The 20,963-nt window shown below is 39.2% G+C and overlaps 1 protein-coding gene and 1 long non-coding RNA gene across 3 annotated transcripts in view; one reads left to right on the top strand and one right to left on the bottom strand.

Moving 5' to 3' along the window:
* The window catches only part of LOC110984072 (4-hydroxybenzoate polyprenyltransferase, mitochondrial-like), a 28,004-nt gene extending 17,150 nt beyond the window's left edge, over nucleotides 1–10,854 (top strand). For both annotated transcript variants that reach the window (XM_087133034.1, XM_087133033.1), the window contains exons 7-8: nucleotides 1,220–1,408; nucleotides 2,109–10,854. In XM_087133034.1, coding sequence (XP_086989160.1) covers nucleotides 1,220–1,408; nucleotides 2,109–2,288 — 369 coding nt within the window. In that variant the 3' untranslated portion in view covers nucleotides 2,289–10,854. The remainder of the gene's footprint in view (nucleotides 1–1,219; nucleotides 1,409–2,108) is intronic.
* A 181-nt stretch (nucleotides 10,855–11,035) lies between these two features.
* Nucleotides 11,036–20,550, bottom strand: LOC110984073 (uncharacterized). The gene is made up of 2 exons (XR_002598824.2): nucleotides 20,282–20,550; nucleotides 11,036–19,890 (listed from the first exon to the last, which is right to left on the bottom strand). It is a non-coding gene; the product is annotated as an uncharacterized LOC110984073 (long non-coding RNA).
* Between the last annotated feature and the right edge of the window lie 413 nt (nucleotides 20,551–20,963).

The following is a 20,963-nucleotide window of genomic DNA, read 5'->3' as shown; positions in this document are numbered from 1 at the left end:
TTTTACTTCTAAAGGAACAACAGCCACTGTGCTTACAGCCTCTAGATCCTTGCACGTGTGTGTGCGCACCGGTGGCCATGTAGACCAGCCGCTGAGTATCTTTGCATGCAACATGGATGACTCAGGTGCAGAAATTTGTGCTTCATGTTGTTGTTACAAAGGCAAGGTTTTTTTCTTTAGAAAACTCAACAAAACAGAAAATGCCCATGGAGGTACTGTCGATAGCTTTTGTGACTTGTAGACACCTTCACTAAATATTTTGCTAGTGTGGATCATTTCTAATCTTGTCTGATTGTATGTATTTTCAATGTTGCTGACTTTGACTACCGTACGTACTATTCACCCTGAGCTGAAGTGCACCCTCACCAGCAAAAGAAAGACAGATAGTGCTAAGTTTTCCAATCGGGTTCTTGTACGCATTCCGCGTGCACACAAAGACATATATTCCAGACTAAATTCATTGCACGTACTCAGCGTGTGCTCCTTGTCAAATGCGCATAAATTTGCACGCCTATGTGGTGAATGCATACCAAAGGACTGGCAATTTCATTTCAAAACACGCCTTCTTGTGTTTGTGCTCAGAGCGAATTGTGGCTCCATTGCTATAGAATGGTTGCCAGCCCATCGTTTATAGTTCCATTTCAGTAGTGAGAACTAGTGTAACTTTACTGCGTGTCACATACGATTTTTATGCGATGACTGAAGAAAAACTGAAGAGGAAATCTATTTCATCTCATGATTCCACTTCCAGTGAGAACTACCTGAAATAGGAAAAATGGAAAGAAATGAACATACCGGACAAAATGCAGGACTTTTTCTGTATTTTTGACTGTACTTTTTGCATTCGAAAAGTGTTAGCCCAAAATCTTCATCCCAGTACAGCTTGACAAAGTACAAAAGTTCCGCTGGATTTTGGTTAAATGTACCATGCGGGCACAGGTTGACGCAGGCTTGATGTACATACATGTAGACCCCATTCAAACCACACCAAGCAGGAACAACCAATTTCTCTCGCAATGTATGATCTTTATATGTACATCAGGTTTCCTCTTAAAATGTCTCCACCTCTATCTCTTCTTTGTCACTGAGGGAATACCTGTACATGTACTTCTACACAGAGAGGATAACTGGAATAGTTGTTGGTTGCCCCACCTGATGTAATTGAGCCCTGGTTGGGGTATGTCCAGTCTGAATTGTATTCTTACTCTCTGTTTTCCAGGATAAGAGAGATGACTTGGCCCTGGGTCTGGGATCCACCTCCATCCTGATGGGAGAGAACACCAAGTATTGGTTGACAGGCTTTGGTGTTGCCATGGTGTCTGGTCTGGTGCTGGTGGGTGCTATGGCAGAGCAGACTGCAGCGTACTACTTAGCTGTGGCTCTAACTGCTGGTCACATTGGCAACCAGGTAAGCAGTGTGGCTGTTAAAACGAAATTACTCAGTCAGTGAATGAACTGTTTTGCTTCTCGTAGATTTGTTTAGGGCAAATTGGAGTGTGAAGCTGAAATACAACCAGCAGTGAACACCGTAACCAGTGCACATGTGCAGTACAGTCCCACTCAAATGACCTGTAGTCAAACTATGTTGTGATCTCCCATTATCGCTCACATTTTGCCATTGGGTATCTTTTGTGGCATTGGTCTCTGCCATCTTGCACACCATGTTTAATGTGGTTGTACAATGTATGTACATGTAATTTTGCAAAAAGGCTATTGATCAACAACAGTGCAACTGTCGAAGGGCCTGGTTTCAAATGGTTGACTAGATAAATCTGCCATTCACAATTTGAGTGATGTGGGCCAAACTGGTGATGTGGTTAATTATTGCTGTTGGTCGACCTTCACCTACATTGTAAGCTATCAGCTTGTCTGTATTTGTGTATGCTTGCATGGTCATTGACTTTATTAGATATTTCTCTCTTTGTTCTAAAGTGATGGAAGATTAAGTAGAGCTAGGAGTTGGCTTATCAACAGTCCACAAGTTGAGAAACTAGACATCAGTTCCAGTTGGTGTCTCTCCATTTGGCATACATGTACATTTCCTTTTCCAAATTGGAGCGCACAAAACCCCAGGTCACAATTAGTTCATGTGCTTTATCTCCCCCCAGGTGTGGACAGTCGATATCCACAATCCCCAGGACTGCTGGAACAAGTTCCGCTCCAACCAGCGACTGGGCGCCATCATCTTTGCCGGCATCGTGGCGGGGACTCTGGCAAAAGTGTCCAGTAGTGAGCAGCGCAAGGCAGCAGAACCAGAAGATGGTGAAGGGCAAGCTGTTGCCAGCTGACAGGAGGAATCACTCACCCCTCACCCAGACTACCAACTCCACCAGGATAGTGGAAATTTTGCTGTGCCTGAATGCCGTAGATAGTTGTGCCCTACAATTCCGAACTGTGTGATGAGAAAGAAATTCGACAGGTTTCCCCCGGTGGACTTTGAATCGTTGTGCTTGATCAAGGGATTCAGCCATTGAAATGCAAAGAAGAAACCATCTAATGACTGAGTGTCAGTCGCAAGGAAATGGACACTGGAGACAGCAGCAACAGGGGACAGAAGTGTGGCATGAATTCTCACAGAGTCCAGTAACTCCGCCAGAGGGGGTCAAAATTGGCACAAATGCGTCATAGTTGTCATGCATTTTGGCCCCGAAATGCTCTCACATGTATTCTCAAAATTCTGCAGAGTAAAAAGGGCCATAACATCAACCTTTCCAACTTGTACAGTTGACAGTGACATTGAAGAAACCCACTTGCACAGGGAGTTTGTTGAAACCTTTTTGATGACTTGCTAAATTTCACGTTTTTCTAAGAATGGAAGAAAACATTCTGCTGCAGCTTGTAGACAGTGCCTCTAAACTTGAAACATTGCAAGAGGAAGACCACCTCTGTCCCCTGTCCTTTTTTATTTCCTTAGAATCAGCCCTCCTTGAAAATTAAGAAACTTACATTCTGTAGACAAGAAGCCAAGCAGATGAAAAAATTTAACTGCGAGTTCCTCATCGTAACCGAAAATAATTTGTGTTATCCAAGCCAGAAAGTCAAATATCTCTTAAACACAGTTGAACAATGCAAAATGTTGCCACTATCCCCTGCATAATTGGGATTTAAGTAGAATGAAGGGAAGGCTGGTTCCTTTAAATTTTCAAATTTGTTTTTAGAAATGAATCGAGTTAAAATGGTGAAACAGCCAGTGCAAGATCGGTAAAGAATGTTATTTTGATTTTCAAAGAGACATTAGCACATGAAAATACATGAGTAGTACATATTGTACATTCATCTTATTGGGTTATTGTGAAGAGTTCCAAAAACAGGAATATTTTTACAAAGTTATGTCTGAAATTTGCTGTAAAAATGGAACTGAAAAAAAATGCTTGTATGTGTAAATGCAATGTTATTTGGCTAACAAGGTTATGATAGATACCCAGTATTTTTAGGTCCAGTCAAACAAAAGAACACTTTGACACCGTTTGAAATGTAAATTCTAGATTCCACATGATAGGAATTGCCATTTTGAAAGCATCATTTGCTGTCATATGTAATGGCTTTCTGTTCGTCTGTTTGCTCTTTCAGAATTTACCGATCTTGCATGTGGTTTCTTGAGCATAATTAGCACTGACAATATTGATACAAGTTCATCTGCAACTACATTTCTTCATCAACAACCCTGTCCTCCCCCTTCCCCAAACTTGCAGAAAAAAAATGCAAATTTGATTGTATTTTGCCCAGAGCATCAGTTCTGTGGATCCTGACATCCAGTACCACTGGCAATTAGTAGTAGTATTGCAAACATGCTGACCAACCTGGAAAAAATCTGACCGTTGAAAGATCCCTATTGAGATGTGGAGATATTCATGTACTGAACCGCAGAGGTCAAAGATCATTCCAACTTCAAGTGTTAGCTGTGATCTCCCCTGTTGCCTTTATTTTTCTCAGATACGATCAAAACTAAACTACACGTAAACATACTTTTTGAATTCGTAAACATGCATGATGTTGGTATGTCAGTGCTGGTTTTGCTCATGATATTCAATATGTTAAGAATTTGGTATTAACAATGCATATCTTTGCATTTTATCACCAGGCAAACCAAAATAAAAAACCAAAGCCCAGCCACATGCAGGCCCTCCTGGTGCGTGCACGTGTGTTCCCTGCCCGCAGACGCTGACAGGTTGGTGGTTGCCCGCTATCTGCATCGGCTTGTGAATCGGCTGTTGGTGATGTATGCAACCTCCCAAAATCTTGCGAGTCTGGATGATTGTGGATACCTCAGTAGGCAGCGACATGGTAAGGATGCTCCGAACTTTGGCAATTGGTCAATTTGTCTACCAAGCAGATGTTACATGTCCACTGCTCCAGGGATGGCAAATCAAGAGAATACTTCTGCGCCTGCTCCGCCATTGGTCGCCTGACATTTCAAGAGTTCTCATTCATCAGTATCTTCGATCTGAGAAAAATGAAATTTTCAGCATCATTTAATTTTTGTGAACTTTCTAGGATGTTGTACAATGCCTTTTGATGTTTGACAATTGCTTGGCCACATTTATCCTGATACTTCCACAGTGTAAAGCCGAAATCTCACTCTGTTGTATTTGCCTATTTAAATTCCAAATTTTGTAACTTTTACTTTCAAAGAAACAGTATACAGTAAAGAAAACTTCATGTAGTAAACTCATTGAAAAGAAGATGAAGGTATAACCAGACACCCTTGAATGAGGTATTCATGGCTTTGGTAGCATACACACATTTTTGATAACCAATACTTTCTTCGATCTGCATTTGCAAGTAAAATTACAAATGATCAACTGTCATGTTTTCAACTCTCAACGAGAATATTTTCATGAAATACATGAAAGAAGCTTCCTTGAAGAGAGAGTTTTTCTCTAGTACAAGTCTTAAGTGGGAAAGTGCCATCAACTTTATCAATTATGCGTCATTTTAAAATATGAAGATAACTATAAAAAGGAGAAACAAAGAAAGTCAAACTCGAAGTTCTGCAGAGAGAGTTTGGCTTGCTAGAGAGAGAACCACACTGTTAGGTTGCTTGGTGGACGATGCATCCAGGCCATTCACTCAAATCACAGGAGTCGCACTCAGTCGCGTGGATTGTCCCCACTAAAGACAGAATGTCCACAGTGTTTGGATAACCGCACTGTACATGTGCCTTTGAACTCACTGAATTGTCTGAGTGTATTGAATTAGAGAATGCCATAAACTTTCTCACCCCTGAAGAGGAAGATGTAGAATAGAATGCCTTCCTAAAACATAAAAGAGGGGCACTGTAATGCAGTGGGACAAAAAGTGAATCTGGGGCCTGCTGCTGTCAAAAATGGGGTGAATGGCCAGGGAGATTGGGTAGCAATCTGCCTCTCAGTATCCTAAACAGAAACTGTGGCATCGACACGGGGAGCCAGTCCCGGCTACAAGGTCCATGGTAAGTTTAATTGAAGTTTGTAGAATTGATTCATGCACTGGTGTGAACAAAAATGGTTGTACATCCTGGTGTCTTGCTAAACCCAACTTTGTATCTCATGGCTAGGAGTAGGACTGTAGTCTGTATGAACAAGGTGGTAATGTGCAGATGGCCTTCAGTCTAAGGCAATATGAAGTGGCGTAGCAACTGGGAAGGGGGAGGGATAGGGAACCAGACCTTCTGTAAACTGGTATATTTGTTGGTTGATCTACCAAAGTAACAGACATCCACTTAGTAGTCAACTAACTCCACTTAACGAAATGCACCCAGAGCTGCTAAGTATTGATGGACAAGAAAAAAAATAAATTTGAGTTTTAGTGATCCCTTTCAGAAAAAACAATCACTTGACAAATTCCTCAATCAACAAGAAATTGTCAAAGAGTAAGTTTGTAGTTAACTTCAAGTGTGAATACAAGGAGTTCTTGAAAAATACCGGTCTTCAAATTGTGTTTTTTAACCCACTAAGAGGCCATTTTCGGTCTCATGTATTTTATTTCAGTTCCTTTGGGACCATCCAGGTTGAATATTGCTTTTTATTCAAGTTCTGAGGACTGGAGAACTCTAATATTTCATGCTCAGATTTTAAAATTTTGTTATTGAAAGATTACACAGCTGGTGAAGTTTACAGATGTAGATCCTCCCTCCCCCATAAACCCAGGCTACGCCACTTACTAGCAATGAACAGAGTCATCTCCTGAAATCAAAGAGCTGACTTGCCAGAAACTTGCTTGGCATTGTACAAAATGGTTTCTGCACAGAACTTGATCGATGCATTGTGCTGCAAATGATGGTCTGGCCTGAGCTTGCAAAATAATTGTTCCACTTCAGGCGAAGATGTTCTTGACTTTCTGAGGGGAAAAACCCATTCTATGGCTGGAGATCCAAGAGGGTCAAGCCAAGTAGAGAGCAATGCCGTTGCTGGCATAACGTGGCCTACTGACAGTGTTTACACCAGAACTTCTCAGGGGAAAAACCCATTTTCTGAGGGGAAAAACCCATTCTGTGGTCCCGATTTGGCATAGTCTTGAAAGTGCTGAAGCATTCTTACAGTGGCTGTAAATATTGGCCCCTTGTGCTTCCACTCAAACCAACGTGACTCGTGTTGCAGCCTGTAACTTTTATCCATGGTTAAGATACGGGCAGAGTGCTCATGAGTAGCCATGTGATATGGCTGGAGATCCAAGAGGGTCAAGCCAAGTAGAGAGCAATGCTGTTGCTGGCATAACGTGGCCTACTGACAGTGTTTACACCAGAACTTCTCGGGGAGAATTTCTGTCACATTACATGCAGTGTGCATGGCTCCAGTAGGCAGAAGCATTTTAATCAAAGCAAGAGAGTCACCAGTCATCCCACGTTGTAATCTCAAGACGAGTTGGTTTTATTTCTTGAAGTCTGTCATAATTTGATGGCCGACAGTCATTTACACACACACAGTCTTACTGTGTGTTCTTCTAAATCATTATTTAAGGTACGACATCCATGCAAAAATCTTAGCAGAAAGATTTCTTGAGAACATTATCAGTTGCAGTCACTTATCAGCCTCGATCAAGCGGCGAAACCAAATCAGATTTTTTAATGCAGGAAATAACCGTCCTGAAAGTTCTTCACCTCCATGTTAAATAAACAGTGATCACAAATTACAGAAAACAACCAGACCGAGATGAATAGCACTGTCAGGGTGCCATTTGCCATCCACCATTTTAGCCATCTGGGGAATGTTTGTAACCGTAGGCATAATCAAGGAATTATAGGTAGCACTTCATGGAAAAAATGGCGGCAAGATGTATATTTAGTTACAGCTTTGGCTGGCATGTAAGCAGGGAACTGTGGCTGGTCTTGCATTTATAGAGGTGATGAACTTTTGGGACGGAATTTAATATTGCCTTAGACTGAAGACTGTCGTTACTCCATGCCATTGTTTTTCTTTGTCATTGACCCCAGTCGTTATCGTAAATACTTGAACTACAAAGGGAAATGTAAGGAAATTAGAGTACTTAAGATCTGGGTCTCACAGGGTTAGTACTTCTTTTATTCTACTGGTAGTTTCTACCATGTTTAAGAATGACAAGGAACAGTTCTTGAAGGAATATTTTGAAAACAGGTGTTTAAATTCTTTGGTCTTCAAAGCAGCTAAACAGTTTGTAATTTGTTCTGCATCATATGCAGGTAGTTTTAGTACGAGATGCATCTCGCAGAAATTCCACCTACATGTAGTTGGAAATGATTAGTTTTAGCCAGTGGCCAGGTTTTCCGTAGAAAGGATCATGGAACCCTACCTTTACTCTGGCAGATCTTTGGCAAGAACCATTCTTCACATATTCATTTTGATACATGCTAGGTGCATCTTTTGCCAGATCATGTGTGCATAGAAGTAGAAAGACGGGGGCCATGGTCTCTACTGGACAGGAATAGAATGAAGCTCATCTCTGGTTGTTAGTAGTATTAGTTTAAGGGCGTGCATCTAATTAGAACTACTGATAACCGAACACAAAATGTTACATGTATATGTACTTCTTTATGTGTTTTTGATGAATTTTGAGCCCGGTTTAAGTACATGTATGAAAACTTTGAAATAGTTTGTGGACAGGGAACCCAAGGAAAGTAATAATGTAGAGTTTGAATAGGAAATGCGATTTTTAGTTGTTGCACAAAAATGTCAGGCTTAAAAGTTCCAAATATCTATGGAAATTGGGCGACGATATACACAGATGGAGGGAAAGTACCGGTAACTCAATGTGAAAAGGTTGTTAGCTTCAGGTCAAAGGGATTTACGACATTGAGAACTACATCTATCCTAGATGTCCAAAATAAATATGAAAACCAGCTCAGGGATTCAAACAGGGTATTTCTTGAATTATTTTTAATTACCTTGTAATATAGTTGTAATTTAATAGGTTCTTTGAATAAGGGAAAACAATGTTGCCTTGGCAGGTCCTGGGAAAATCTGCAATTGTTATTACATCTGAGAATAACCATTTAAAGAAAGATGTTGCCATGTGTAACATGGGGAGCAGCATGTGCTCCATGCTGAGACAGTAGAGACTTGTTGTGTCCAAACTATCAGCAAAAGTAGGCTGGTTTCTTGTACACTACATGCAAGGTTTTCAAGAGAGGAAGGGCAGGAACCAGTGTGACAATATGAACGCTTACAGCACCAGTTTGTACCTGCTACTGTCACTTAAATGCTTAAAAACTCGCAAAGCAGGGAATGCTCACTATTGTTTGTGATGTTTGGTAACCAAAATCGTCATCAAAAATACAAATTTGTAAACCAAAACTATCGGATACTATCTGCAAAATAAAATTGGGCACGTTTTGGACTTGATCAGTTTTATTACACAACTAGTAAGTGTGGCCGTGTGACTGATGCATCATGAGCACATGCCGTAGTGGTCATTTTACACAGTTTATGGAATGGCACTGAGGGGCCATTTTCTGTTTTGGTTTGAATTTGCGCAGAAAAAAAAAACTGTGCACATTTTTGTGTGAGAACGACACACAGGCATGGTTGTTTTGCCAAAACGTACCAAAGAGTCTGTCAGTATGTTTCTACTGGTTTGAGTTTTACTGGTGAGGGAGCTGGTCCATAACTCAAGTGAGCAATTGGTGGCTGTATGACTATGGCAATATACTGCTGTTTGTTTGTCTCAAAAAAGTGTAACGGCAGTCGTAGAATATGCAACTTGGACAAAGACCGTGGCAGTGCAGACTTGATTGGCAAATATTGGCCAAAAGAAGACATTTAAAGACATTAAGGCCATTTTAAATGGGTTCGTTGGTCATTGTAACTTGGCACTCCTTTACATTGAAAGTCTCGTACTCCTTTACATTGAAAGTCTCGCACAAGTCTCTGATGGTACCTAGCATACTTTTTGTATTAATTTTTTGTAATTTCGTATTAATTTTCCCAGGGCCTGCCTAGGTCAGCATGTGAGCATGTACATTGCCTGCCTTATGCAGACAAGACTACTCCAATTATGCCATGAGAATCTTCGGGTTTAGCGAGTAATAAGGAGGATGTGCAACCATAAATTGTACAGTGCATGAATTAATGAAAACTTCAATTAAATTTAGCATGGAGTACGGGACAGGCTAACCCCGTGTCATTGGATGCTGCAGTTTCTACGGATACCGACTGGCAGATTGCTGTCACATCGTCCACCAAGTCACTGAGGAGCTTGGGTTTATCATAGAGTACAACAGAAACTGATTCGACAAATTGTAAGAGTTTCTGAAATTCAATTCGCTTGATAGTATGAACCAGCTTTTGTGAGCTGGACAAAAGTCAAGCAAAATTTTATTAAAAAAGACCAAAGTTTGCATAAACTAGTAGTATGTTGCGAACTGAGGCAGTTTTGAAAAGTTAATGGCACGAGTGTTGATTTCAAAAATTGAAAAGTAAGGAGACTTCCTGTTCAATGTATTCAGAATCAGGTATTCACTGAATTTAAGTGATGGATCAAGTCACAAATATCTCAAACTAAAGAACCTTTCGCTCTTGCAATTTAAAAAGAAATGTTTGACACAATGAAAACTGTCTGAAAAGAAAAAACGCCAGTTGATTTGATCAACAAACTTCCAGAAAATCAGTATTATCAAACATTTTACAAAAAATGTATGCTTCCAAAAGCCTTGTTTACTTTTTAATTTGTATGCACAATTAGAGCCAGTTCATTTTATGATGTTCTTCCATAAGGACCGTGTAAGGTCAGAAATTTGAAATTTTTTTTTTTTCTGGCTGCACTGCAAAGATCAAACATTTTAGAAATATTCACTGTCAGTAGCAATTGGAATCAGTTAATGAGAACTATTCATTGCTTACTTACAATGTAGATGCAACAAATTGGAAACATTTTAGAACTTAAAAACTGTGGAAAGTTGTCGGGCATAAATTGTGGCCAATACAATTGAGGAAATATCATCAGACATTGGAAATGGTCCTAAGAATTGTTCTGAAATTTAACTTGATGCTGTTTGTTTTATTTGATTGGATTAGAAGATATGATGTAATTGTGAATGACTGATGTCAGTGTGACCAATGAAGGACAACTGCAAAGTGTCTCTTAAACAGTTATTTCTGGAGTAGACGGTGGGTTTCCATGGCGATGTGCGGCGTATACATAACCCAAAGTAGCATCTGCTTGGTAGAAAATTGAACTAATTGTCAGAGTTCGTAGGATCCTTGTTATGTTGCAAGTCCTATTGTGGTCATCCATGATTGCTCAGATACTTGCAAGATGTCAGGGGGTGTTTGTGTACATTTGCCAATTGCTGATCACGAGTTGATGTGGATAGTTGGGCGACTGCCACTTGTTGGTGTCTGTGGGCAGGGAACATGCGTGTGCGCACCAGGAGGGCCTGCATGTGGCTGGGCTTTTTTTTTGGCCAGTTGAAAGGTCAAAGTTGAAAGGTCAGGTCAAAGTTCAAAGGTCATGTCAAAGTTGAAAGGTCAGGTCAAAGTTCAGAGGTCAGGTCAAAGTTCAAAGGTCAGGTCAGAGTTCATAGGTCAATTCATAGTTAAAAGTGTTTGAAAAAGCAAATGAATTAAATTGAAGAAACACCAAGTCAGTTCTATGGTCTTTATTTTATGCCATTTTAAGTCCAACAAGAGCGCCCTCTATTTACAGTCACTATCCCTTTAAAATACATCAATTTAAGGCAACAGAGGGCGCTATCACAGAACAGGGAAAAATTAATCTACATATTTATTTCCCCTCCCTTGTGAAAAACACACTGCACCGAGCTTTTTCAAAGTTTGCTTTAATAAAGTGACGGGTTTGTTTCTTGTACTATGCATTTGAATTTAATGGTGCAGTGTGTTTTTTTTAAATATACATTACCCTGGAACTCATTACATCTGCTGTCTATTTCAAGTTCTCAGAGGCGATTTTGGTATTTTGATTGTTTACTGTCCACTTATAACTGTTGACCTTTTTTTTTTTAGGCTTAACCCAATAAAGGATTCCTTTTTCAAATTGCTTAGAAATTGTACACGGCGCCATGTTAACAACTGCTTTTAGCAAATATGTGTTCTTTTTGAGTGTAAAAGTCCAAGTTGCGAAGTCTAATAATAGACAGCAGATGTACTTATGAAATAAAATCACACAACAGTGACAACCTACACTTTATTCAGCTAAATGTTTGCACAAATCTACACCAGCACATCATACAGTACACAAATCTATGCCAAAGATTTTTTTCTTGATAATTTCTTGCAAAATAGACAGCCGATACTTTGAAATGAAATTACACAACATTAAACAAGGTTTTGTTTTATTCACTACACTAGCACACCACATACTAAATATTTACATGTGCCAATAACCAAAATACATGAACTTTTTACGTATTTTTCAATCCTCTCTGGTGCATGTAATTTTATTTAAGTATTGTTCTGTCAAATTACAAAACATTTCACCAAAAAAAGGAAATTTTATCACATTGGTTAAAATTTTTTCTCTCACCATTTGGATGGCAAAAACCCAAAGGGAAAAAAGCTGAGTACTAGAGTTATTGTTTCGATGGAAAATGCCAAGTTGACCAATTGGATTTCTCAAGTTAAATAACATGCTTTAAATAAGCTTTTGGTTAGAATAAATACCAGTGAAAAATACTGAGTAGAAGTTTCAATGCGATGTGCTAGTGTAGACAAACTTACACACAAGGACTGCAATAGGATAACACCAGGCACATGTCGGTATTTCACACCTTTTCTTTTTGCAGCGTGATCTTTCAAAAGCAGTGTTTTGTAATTATTTTGGCTAATTTTGTTTGGTGGTTAACCACTTGACACCGGATGACATGTAAACGCATAATTCTTATTTGTTCCACGAAGGACGCGTACACTCGTTTCAGAATGTATTTTTCATTTCCACGGTTGATGTACCGATGCCTCATGCTTTGTTGGGTCAAAGTGCAATTGCAAGGTTGAAGAATTTGCGGGAAAAAAAAAACCGCCCCCAGCCGCTTTTTGGGTAAAGAAAATCCAATGTTAACTGGCTATCAGAACACAAGCCAAGTTCCAACTTGTTTTTATGCTTGAACTTGGTGTAAAAGTTGACTTGTTTGTTTTTTTATCATCGACATGTACCTGGTTCTTGAAAAAATAAGATGTTTTGAGTATCAATTTTTGGGCAAATCCATGGCAGAGCAGCTGAGCTGGTTTTGGACTAGATTAGATTGTTGACTGTCTCGACTGAACACAAAAAAGTTTGTTTAATTCGGCCTGTTTTTTTCTGGATACAAAAACTTCAGCATTAAAGTTTGATGTGCCAGTCGCGAGTAAACTTCTGTATTCTCAACAGCAATTTGGTTAATCTAATGACATCCGCCCCACTGCCATTGATTTGCCTTTTTTCTGAGACAAGTCCGTCCAAGTTGCAAAGACGAGAGCTCATCAGGTTGGCATCAGAATGAGACATCAGTCAGGGAGTTCTGCATCTGTGGATCCTTGTCTCCCAAAGCTTGCCAGTTTTTTTATGCAGAGAAAACACACAAATCTTGAATTAGTTTCTTCTAATGCAATTTCATTACGGCAGGGTACAGGATACATTCTTACATTGTATTTGCTCTGATTTGAAAGTAAGGCAACAGAATCAGGGTGGCCCGAAAAAGATTCTTTTGAGCAAGTCTTAGAAAAGAGATTAGAAGGGCAGTTCGGTTGCCCACAAGTTAGTTTCGAAAATGTAACTTTTAGTCTCCAAAACAGGAACAATTCTTATTCATGCCAAGGCTGAAATCACTTTATCAAGTTATTTAGGATAAGACCAAATAGTCTCATGGCCTCTCAATTTTTCATGCGACTTTTTAGTTGCTGTAAACAGCGCAGGAAAACTTGACCACCCTGTATACTCCAATCTTGTTTATCTGCCTCACCTCAGAAGTTAATCCCCAACAGCAATCCATTAATAACGTTTAAACCGAAGATGTTTTGGGTTTTTTGCTCAGAAATAAGCAGAATCCTGTACCCTGCCAATTCCCGATCGTATTTGTAGCATTTGCTTTCAAAAGAGGGGAAGAAATTGGCCACTTTTCCAACCTATAAATCTGCCTTAGTCAAAAATCAAGTTCTCGGTAGCTTTTTGTCCAGTCACGGCATTCTCAATATTTCAGATTTGAAGAGCAGAAAGCAAAAAGGAATCCAGTTTGATGGTGTTTTCTCACTGCTCGTTAAATTGATTAACCTGCTAATGGGTGAATTGAGGGAGGGGTGTAAACACTCTTCTCCACCACCCCACCTTGCTTTGAACTAGGTTTTGTTTGCAGTACACGATGTGGCAGTCCCCAGATCATGTTTACCAAATTGTTTTCAGGGTTCGTCACAATCAATACTGATGAGTTGAGTCGAGTTGATTCGGTAGCGTTCAATACTTTAATCAGCCCAATTATTTTATATTTTCTTGCTCATCAAAGTTGTAACCAGAGCAAGTAAACTAGCCATGCTGCATACATGTACTTATTCATAGAGTTAGCTGTAACCACATACATGTGCACAGGGGGGGAGGGGGAGGTAGAAAAATTGGACCCGAAATTGAACAAACTAGATATGTTTCTATAAGAGATGCTCCTATAGGAGGTGGAAACATGATTTTCTACTGATGCTATCACAACACAATCAAGTTTTCCAAAAATGTCCTTTTTTAAAGCAAGGTCAAAGACAGTTTGTCCAGAATCATGCATGTTGCTCCTGGTTTTTACCAGCCTAGATGTCTAAATAGCAAAAATGAACCCACCTCCACCTCACATTAATGAGTCTACAAGGCCTTGCAATACAATATATATCTACGCCTCCTAAACACTTTGCCATTGGGGGAAAAGTTATGTGATTGTCCAACAAAGTATCCCGGCAAGAAAAGATTATTTTTCAACTTTCTTTCCGGTGCATGAAATCCTGTTTAATATTCCATTCTGTCGTGCTTCCTAATCAACCAGATTAATTCATTTTAATGGTCAAATTTGGCAATACAAGTTTGAGGTTGGAAACTGGCTTTTAAAAGCAGGCTGAGGTACTGTTGGCCTAACTTATTTCCCTCTTTCTTACATTTTACAGTTCCATGCATTGGGCTATTCCAGTCTAATTTTTGCAAAAATATTGAAGCTGTACAAAACATTCAACAATGTTCTCAAACAGCTACTTAGCTACACTGTAATTTTGGTCAGAAATTTGGAAGATTCAAAAGACTGAAAAAAGGCAACAATGTTAGGTGTACTCATGAGTTATCGAATTAAAAACAAAATGAGACTGGAATAACTGTTGTTTTGCAGCTGTGTGATTTCTACACAAATGGTACCGCATTACCAAATATTGTTGCTGTTACAAACTTAGAAAAAAGCTAGACACTGGATAAATGAACATATAGAGTTCAATATACAGTAGATCAAACTATCAATGACTGCTTGAAGTTTCTACATAATAAAATATATATCGGCTGAGAAATGAATTTTTAAAAGGTAAAGACAATGTGAGACTGCCCCAGACTCCGCCAGCATAGCTGACACCCTGATGTGAGGCTTTTCCAAGAAGAATGGGGTTCCCACGAGAATCCAAAACAGAAATCAAGAAAAGATGGACAGAGTCGTTACAACAAACCACACAGCTGCAACCTATGATAATAATGAATCCTAATTTATGTATAAAAAAAATGACCACCCACCTACATGATTCTTGCCCCTTAAAACAAGTTGGTTTTCATTGATGAACTGATGAAACAAAGTTCTTAATTGAGCTTAACAGCCCCATCTCATATTTCCTTGTAGGTAACAAATTCAGAAACCAGGTGCACAAGTTGGCCTGCAAATTATTCTATCAGCACTTTTGAAGAGTTCAAATGCAAACACAAGACATTCAATGAATACTTTTTGAGAAAAATATTGGTTAGAAAGAACAGTCAGCTTTATGAACGAATACAAATGGAGTGCTCATTATAAGAAATTGCATTTAATTTTGATTCAAAATAAATTCAAACTGCTCAAAAGACGAGTTTTTACTTGGATGATAGTCATTTGAAAAAAGACTTATCTGCTTTTGCATTTGGACTGTCAATTAGAGACTGAGAAACTGCACAAGGACGTTGCTGTGATAAATTGGAACTGTTTTAAGTTACAAGACCCCTTTCTGCAGTGAGCTGACAAGATGCTAGTGTGGATAAATTGTCACAGGTAACCCTCTCCAAGTTTGCAGAGCAAATTGAGAGGACCTTTCACAAAGGCATTTGATGCTGGATGGCCTGTCACAAGCTGCTGAACGACCCCTCTGTATTGCTGACAAGTTCAGCAATTTAACCATATCTGGCTCGTAGACTACGGTCATTACACCAACATACATTCCACGACCATCGCCACAAAACCTATGTTGGATGGCTGCGTGTGGTGACCTACAGACCCATGGCCATCACCACGAGAACCTAGGTCGGCCACACTAGAGACTAGACCACTCACTACATGCCTTCAAAAAATATGCCAAGATGGCAGGATCATGATCAAAAGCACTTCTCTCACACCTGCACACAGCTTTGCGGCCAGGGAACTTTGTGTAGACTGATTACATGTATATGCTGATGTATATTCCACGGCCATCGCCACAAAACTTACATCAGCCAAGTGTACTACATTGCCACAAACTACTTACTATGTGCCTGCAATGACGCTAAGACAAGCCTGATGGAGACTCGAGATATTCATAAAACAGCAAACGTCTCAAAAATCTGAATATCGTCTCATAATTTGTGATAATCAAGGGCCTTGTGCACTTTCTTTTTCTGGTTTTTAAAACTCTTCTATTTTGCTTTTTTTCTTCCAGTGGAAAGATTTTACCTTGATACCTACACAAATTCACAGTGCACAAGTCACAATTTCTAGGCCACACCATGTTTGTACCAAATCACTTGTTCAGTGATTGGTGCATACCAGTCATGACGATGAGATGGCTTTCTCCCAGACAGGGTTGCCAAAGTAAAATCTTTCCAACAACTTTGTGTAGCAGACCAACTTATTGTCCTAATACCCAAAGTCACTTAATGCTTAGATCTTAAAAATTTCAATTTCAATTTAGATGCTAAAATGGATACCAGTCACATGTACAAAAAAACAACTAATTCTCATCAGGACACTTCCAATTCTGACATTATCTTGTGAGCAAAGCCAAGAATGACAAACATTTCTAACCCAATTTGCAGATAGACAGTATTCTCACCAAGCAGGTGCATTAAGGCCAGCATACCACTAGGTGGGGCTGGTCCGCACTTCCTGATCTGGCTACCCATACTGTAAGCAGACTTTGTATCGATCCTCAATACCACAGGTGAATTTCACAAGTGTTTCTGTTCTTTATCAAGGCAATGTCCTAGACCTTGGCTTGTCACATGGTGGAGGCCATTGGAAGTTTTTTGACAAGGAAAGTAGCTGTACCATACTTAAATTCCGCAGCACATTTGCTACAATTTTAACACTTTATTAATTTACAGAAATACAAATTTGCCTAGGACTTGTCCAAATTGGCCAAGACGGAAGCACTGATCTTTACAAAATCACAAGCTCTTTATAAACTTAAAAACTATACATTAACCCTAACCCCCAAAGGGCTGCTGGCCCTAACCTTCCCCAATCACACAAAGTTAAACACCAATATATGGAGGCTGTTGGACTTTGTTTTTCTGAGGTATGCCAAATCCAATGCAAAAGCTAGCTGTTATGGACCTACCAGACCTATCCCTACAGAATTAAACACTTTACTACTGTTTAATTCTGCGTGGTTGGGGAAGGTTAGGGTTAACTTATACATATCCCAACCAAGTACATCACACAGAACCTAATCTTTTCCAGATGAAAAAGAAAATATTTTTTAAAAACCTACTGGCACCTGGATCTGCACATTTTCTTTCTACATATGTACAATTTATTACTATTCAAAAATAACGCCTAAAGATTGTTATCTGAATACCAATATTCTTCCACTTAATCGAAGTGTGATTACTTGCCACCTTGGAAATCACTGGACAAATTTTTAGTATTACAGTATCATTAAATGTACATGAAAATATGAAAATCGTCCCACCTTGTCTGGCATTTTGCATAGCACTAGGGAGCAACTATATTTTGGGTTGGTCTATTTATTGCAGGTTACAGAAAAAAAGCCGGTCCAATGATCAGTAATAGTCATTCATTTAAAAATGTTTAGGCCCTACACTTGGAATTCAAAAGTAGTTTCAATTTTGTTAGAAAATACTTGAAAACTACCCACTAACTGTACAAACGCGAGACATCAGGAAGCAATCATGGTTCATCATTTGGAAAGAGTTCCATATGCAGACATCAGTTGTTTTCCCCTGCGGTTGTTTATGAACCATCACAAAGCAATAACACATCTTAAAAGGTCACATTTAACTGGAAAAATATTGAAGCATTTACTTAGAATTTTTCAGACCAGTCTCGAAGGTTTGTGCAAAGGGTATTCAGTGATGTCTGTGTATGGAACTCTTTCCTTTTATTCAGCGGAAGCTATTCGACGGTATAGTTGAGCTCGGTCAATTTTGAATGTCAAATCTAATTGGAAGTTCCAAATAAAAACACTTCTCACCTTTTAGACAAAAAAGGGTTAAACCTAACCGTTCTGAGTCCAACAAGCATATGCATGATTTCAATGGTACGGGGGAGGGTGAAAAGTAAGACTGACTTGTGTACTAAAGGTACATGTATGAAAATCATTTTCAAGGAGTAAAAACTGCAGAGAAATTGGTCCGTGCCTTTCAAAAAAATCTTTCAATCTTTCTAAATTTTCCGGTCCTACCCAAAGCACACTGGACAGCTGACACGTTAAAAAAAAAAAGAACTTAACTAGTCTTCAGATGTGAAGCTTGTTTACATGGGAAAATGCAGCATTGCCAATTGTAAAAAAGAGAGCTTCTAGTCATTTGGAGTCTCAAAGATTTTTGCATGAGCAAAGTAAAATGAAAGCCACATCATGAAAGAAAACTGATACCATATTTTTGGGGGGTGGTTTCCCTCCTACATATATCAATTCAATACATCTGTTCGAAAACCAATGTGGATATTTAAGCATCTCTGGTCAACAGAACAGTATCTTTGAAATTATACACTATGCTGACTGCTCTCATCAGTGAAAATGCTCTTATTGATACTGAGAATCAATAGTAAGAGAATAGAGATGAATAAGTATCTCTTCATTCAATCTCGGCAAAAACATTTGAGCTAGAGTTCTGGGATATTATCAAAAAAGACTCTTGGAGAAAGACAGCCGGAAACAACTGGATTTTTAAACAAGGCAGATTTATGCTACTTGTAGGCTATGTTACTTCAGCAACAGATTGAAAGAACAGCAGAATGAGAAACTCCAAATCTGGCCATCAAAATTTCAAGTTACTTTGATTGTACTTGAAAAATATTAAAAAGGATGTTTTTATTCTGGTTTATTTTGTTTTGCTTGTTTTCTGATGGGGTCTTTGGTGAGGAAAGAATTTTAAAAACTGGATGCCAAGTTATGTACCCCTAAAGAATGGCCTGAAATCATCTTTCCCACTGATTTCTAATGTGTCACTCTCAATGAAAACACCAGTGAAGACTAAGAGAAAGTAGCTGTATTGTGGAGTGAATGTGCAGTGGCACGATGTGGAACTGTTCTTTCAAACACACTATTAAAACACTGATTTTCAATGCTATGTCTTTTTGAGGAATTATCTTACGCCCTGCTCCATCAAAACCACAAAATGCATTAGCGGCAGGAAAGAAATGTCGCAAAGTTCATCCTGAACAAGTTTGTACAATGGTGATGACACTTAGAGTCAAGGCCATCGTTAGAGGTTAGTTTTGTGGGCAAAGTTATGATCTGTCGGCAAAATAAACATCAGGTAGGTGTCGCGCTAGGGTTCAGACTACAGAACACTCATTTTGCGTGACAATTTTGATGTGGCACCCCTCCATGCAAAATGGTCTGGGACACCCATGCTGAGAGAGGCTTTTTTTTTACATTCTCAAGCATCCGACTGAATTTGAAAGTGAGGTGGCCTCTGACTCCATTTTGTTAATGCTAAAGTACACCAATGTGGATGGAACACTGTTTTACTCCACTTTGTCACATGTTCAAGCAGAAATCTGGTATAGAACGGTTTTGCTGCCGCATTGTTACATTTCATTTGATGGAAATTTGATGCAGAACTCTTTTTAACTGCACTTTGTCAAATTTTCATTCATTCAGACATGTTTAAGTAACTCTCTTGTTGGCAGCACTCAAATTTATTCTGACAGCAGTGGATGAATTGTTGTTCATCTTTCAATACAGAGTTTGATTTTGATGGAGCAGGTCATATCAAATTAAAGACTTGCCTTTCTTTACAGTTTGCACAATTTGTCTTGAGAAGCTAAACATCTTGTGGGAGCTCTCGTTTCATCGGTAATGTGTGTTAAATCTGCAGAAAAAAATTAAGAGAAAACAGTTATATTAGGCCTACGGGAGGTGTCAAATGGGTGGCAGTCAACTATGCAGGCTTGGGAAACTGGTTTAAATCTGAATTGCGTTTGAAATCACTGTTTGTAAAAATATTGAAAACCTTGGAGCAGTGGGTAAGAATTCATGTAGGCCTATCAGGTAAACGAATGCAATATCCATTACTTTCATTAGAATCTCAACAGTGAAAAATTCCTTCCACTTGATTTCCCCCATTACACAGACACATATGGGGAAATTTGATTGGTTTTGACTGATAGGACAACTGGTTCAAGAATGCGCCTTTGCATAGGAGGGCTGTTAGAGACTGCAGCAGGAACATAAACTTTGAAGGATTTTTCGTGTTGGCCTACCTGTTAACCGACTGTAAACGGTGCCGTTTTGTGCTGGCTTTAGGCCTAACAGCTCAGAAAATGAAAGTGGCGGTCCGTGAAACAAGCAACATTGTTCAGGTGTAAAGAGGAAATGGCTTCAGTTCTGCACAATTTGAGTCTTCTTGGAATTTGCAAACACAGACATTTGAAAACTGAAATGTATGGTCCAAACGTTCAACACGTCCGCAGCAGACAAAAACTCGGCTGTAAATGCAATGGCGTACCTAACCCACGTGAGTGGCCGAACATTGCACGCATTGTTAAAAAAGAGCGCCAAAATGTCCACACCCAGCATGGTGACTCTCCCAAATTTAAGCCACGGGTAAGTCAGGTATGAGTTGGACTCCAGACCATAAATTTGCATATTATATCTCTTACAGCGCAACTCAAAACCTCTTCTAAGCAGCACCTGTGGGACACTGCCTGCTGGCATTTATTCAAATTAGGCTTTGGTTCTTAAAAAAAAATTGGATCTGGAAACGCAAAGGAAAACAGGAGGAAACGTGAAGAGAAAGCCAAATTCAAAAGAGGAAAGATGAAGCGGATATTAAAGTGGACTACTGTAGGAAAGGCCTCGTGATCTTATTTTTACATATCATTAAAAACATTAGGGGAGGGAGAGCAACCACAGATGACTTCAAAAATTTGTTTTTGTTTTTTT

The sequence above is a fragment of the Acanthaster planci genome, linkage group LG02, assembly GCF_054643075.1.
Source record: "Acanthaster planci isolate LZ-2023a linkage group LG02, COTS_SCS, whole genome shotgun sequence".
NCBI classification, from domain to species: domain Eukaryota; kingdom Metazoa; phylum Echinodermata; class Asteroidea; order Valvatida; family Acanthasteridae; genus Acanthaster; species Acanthaster planci.
Note: the sequence above shows the minus strand (reverse complement) of the source record. Positions and strands in the feature narration are given on the sequence as shown.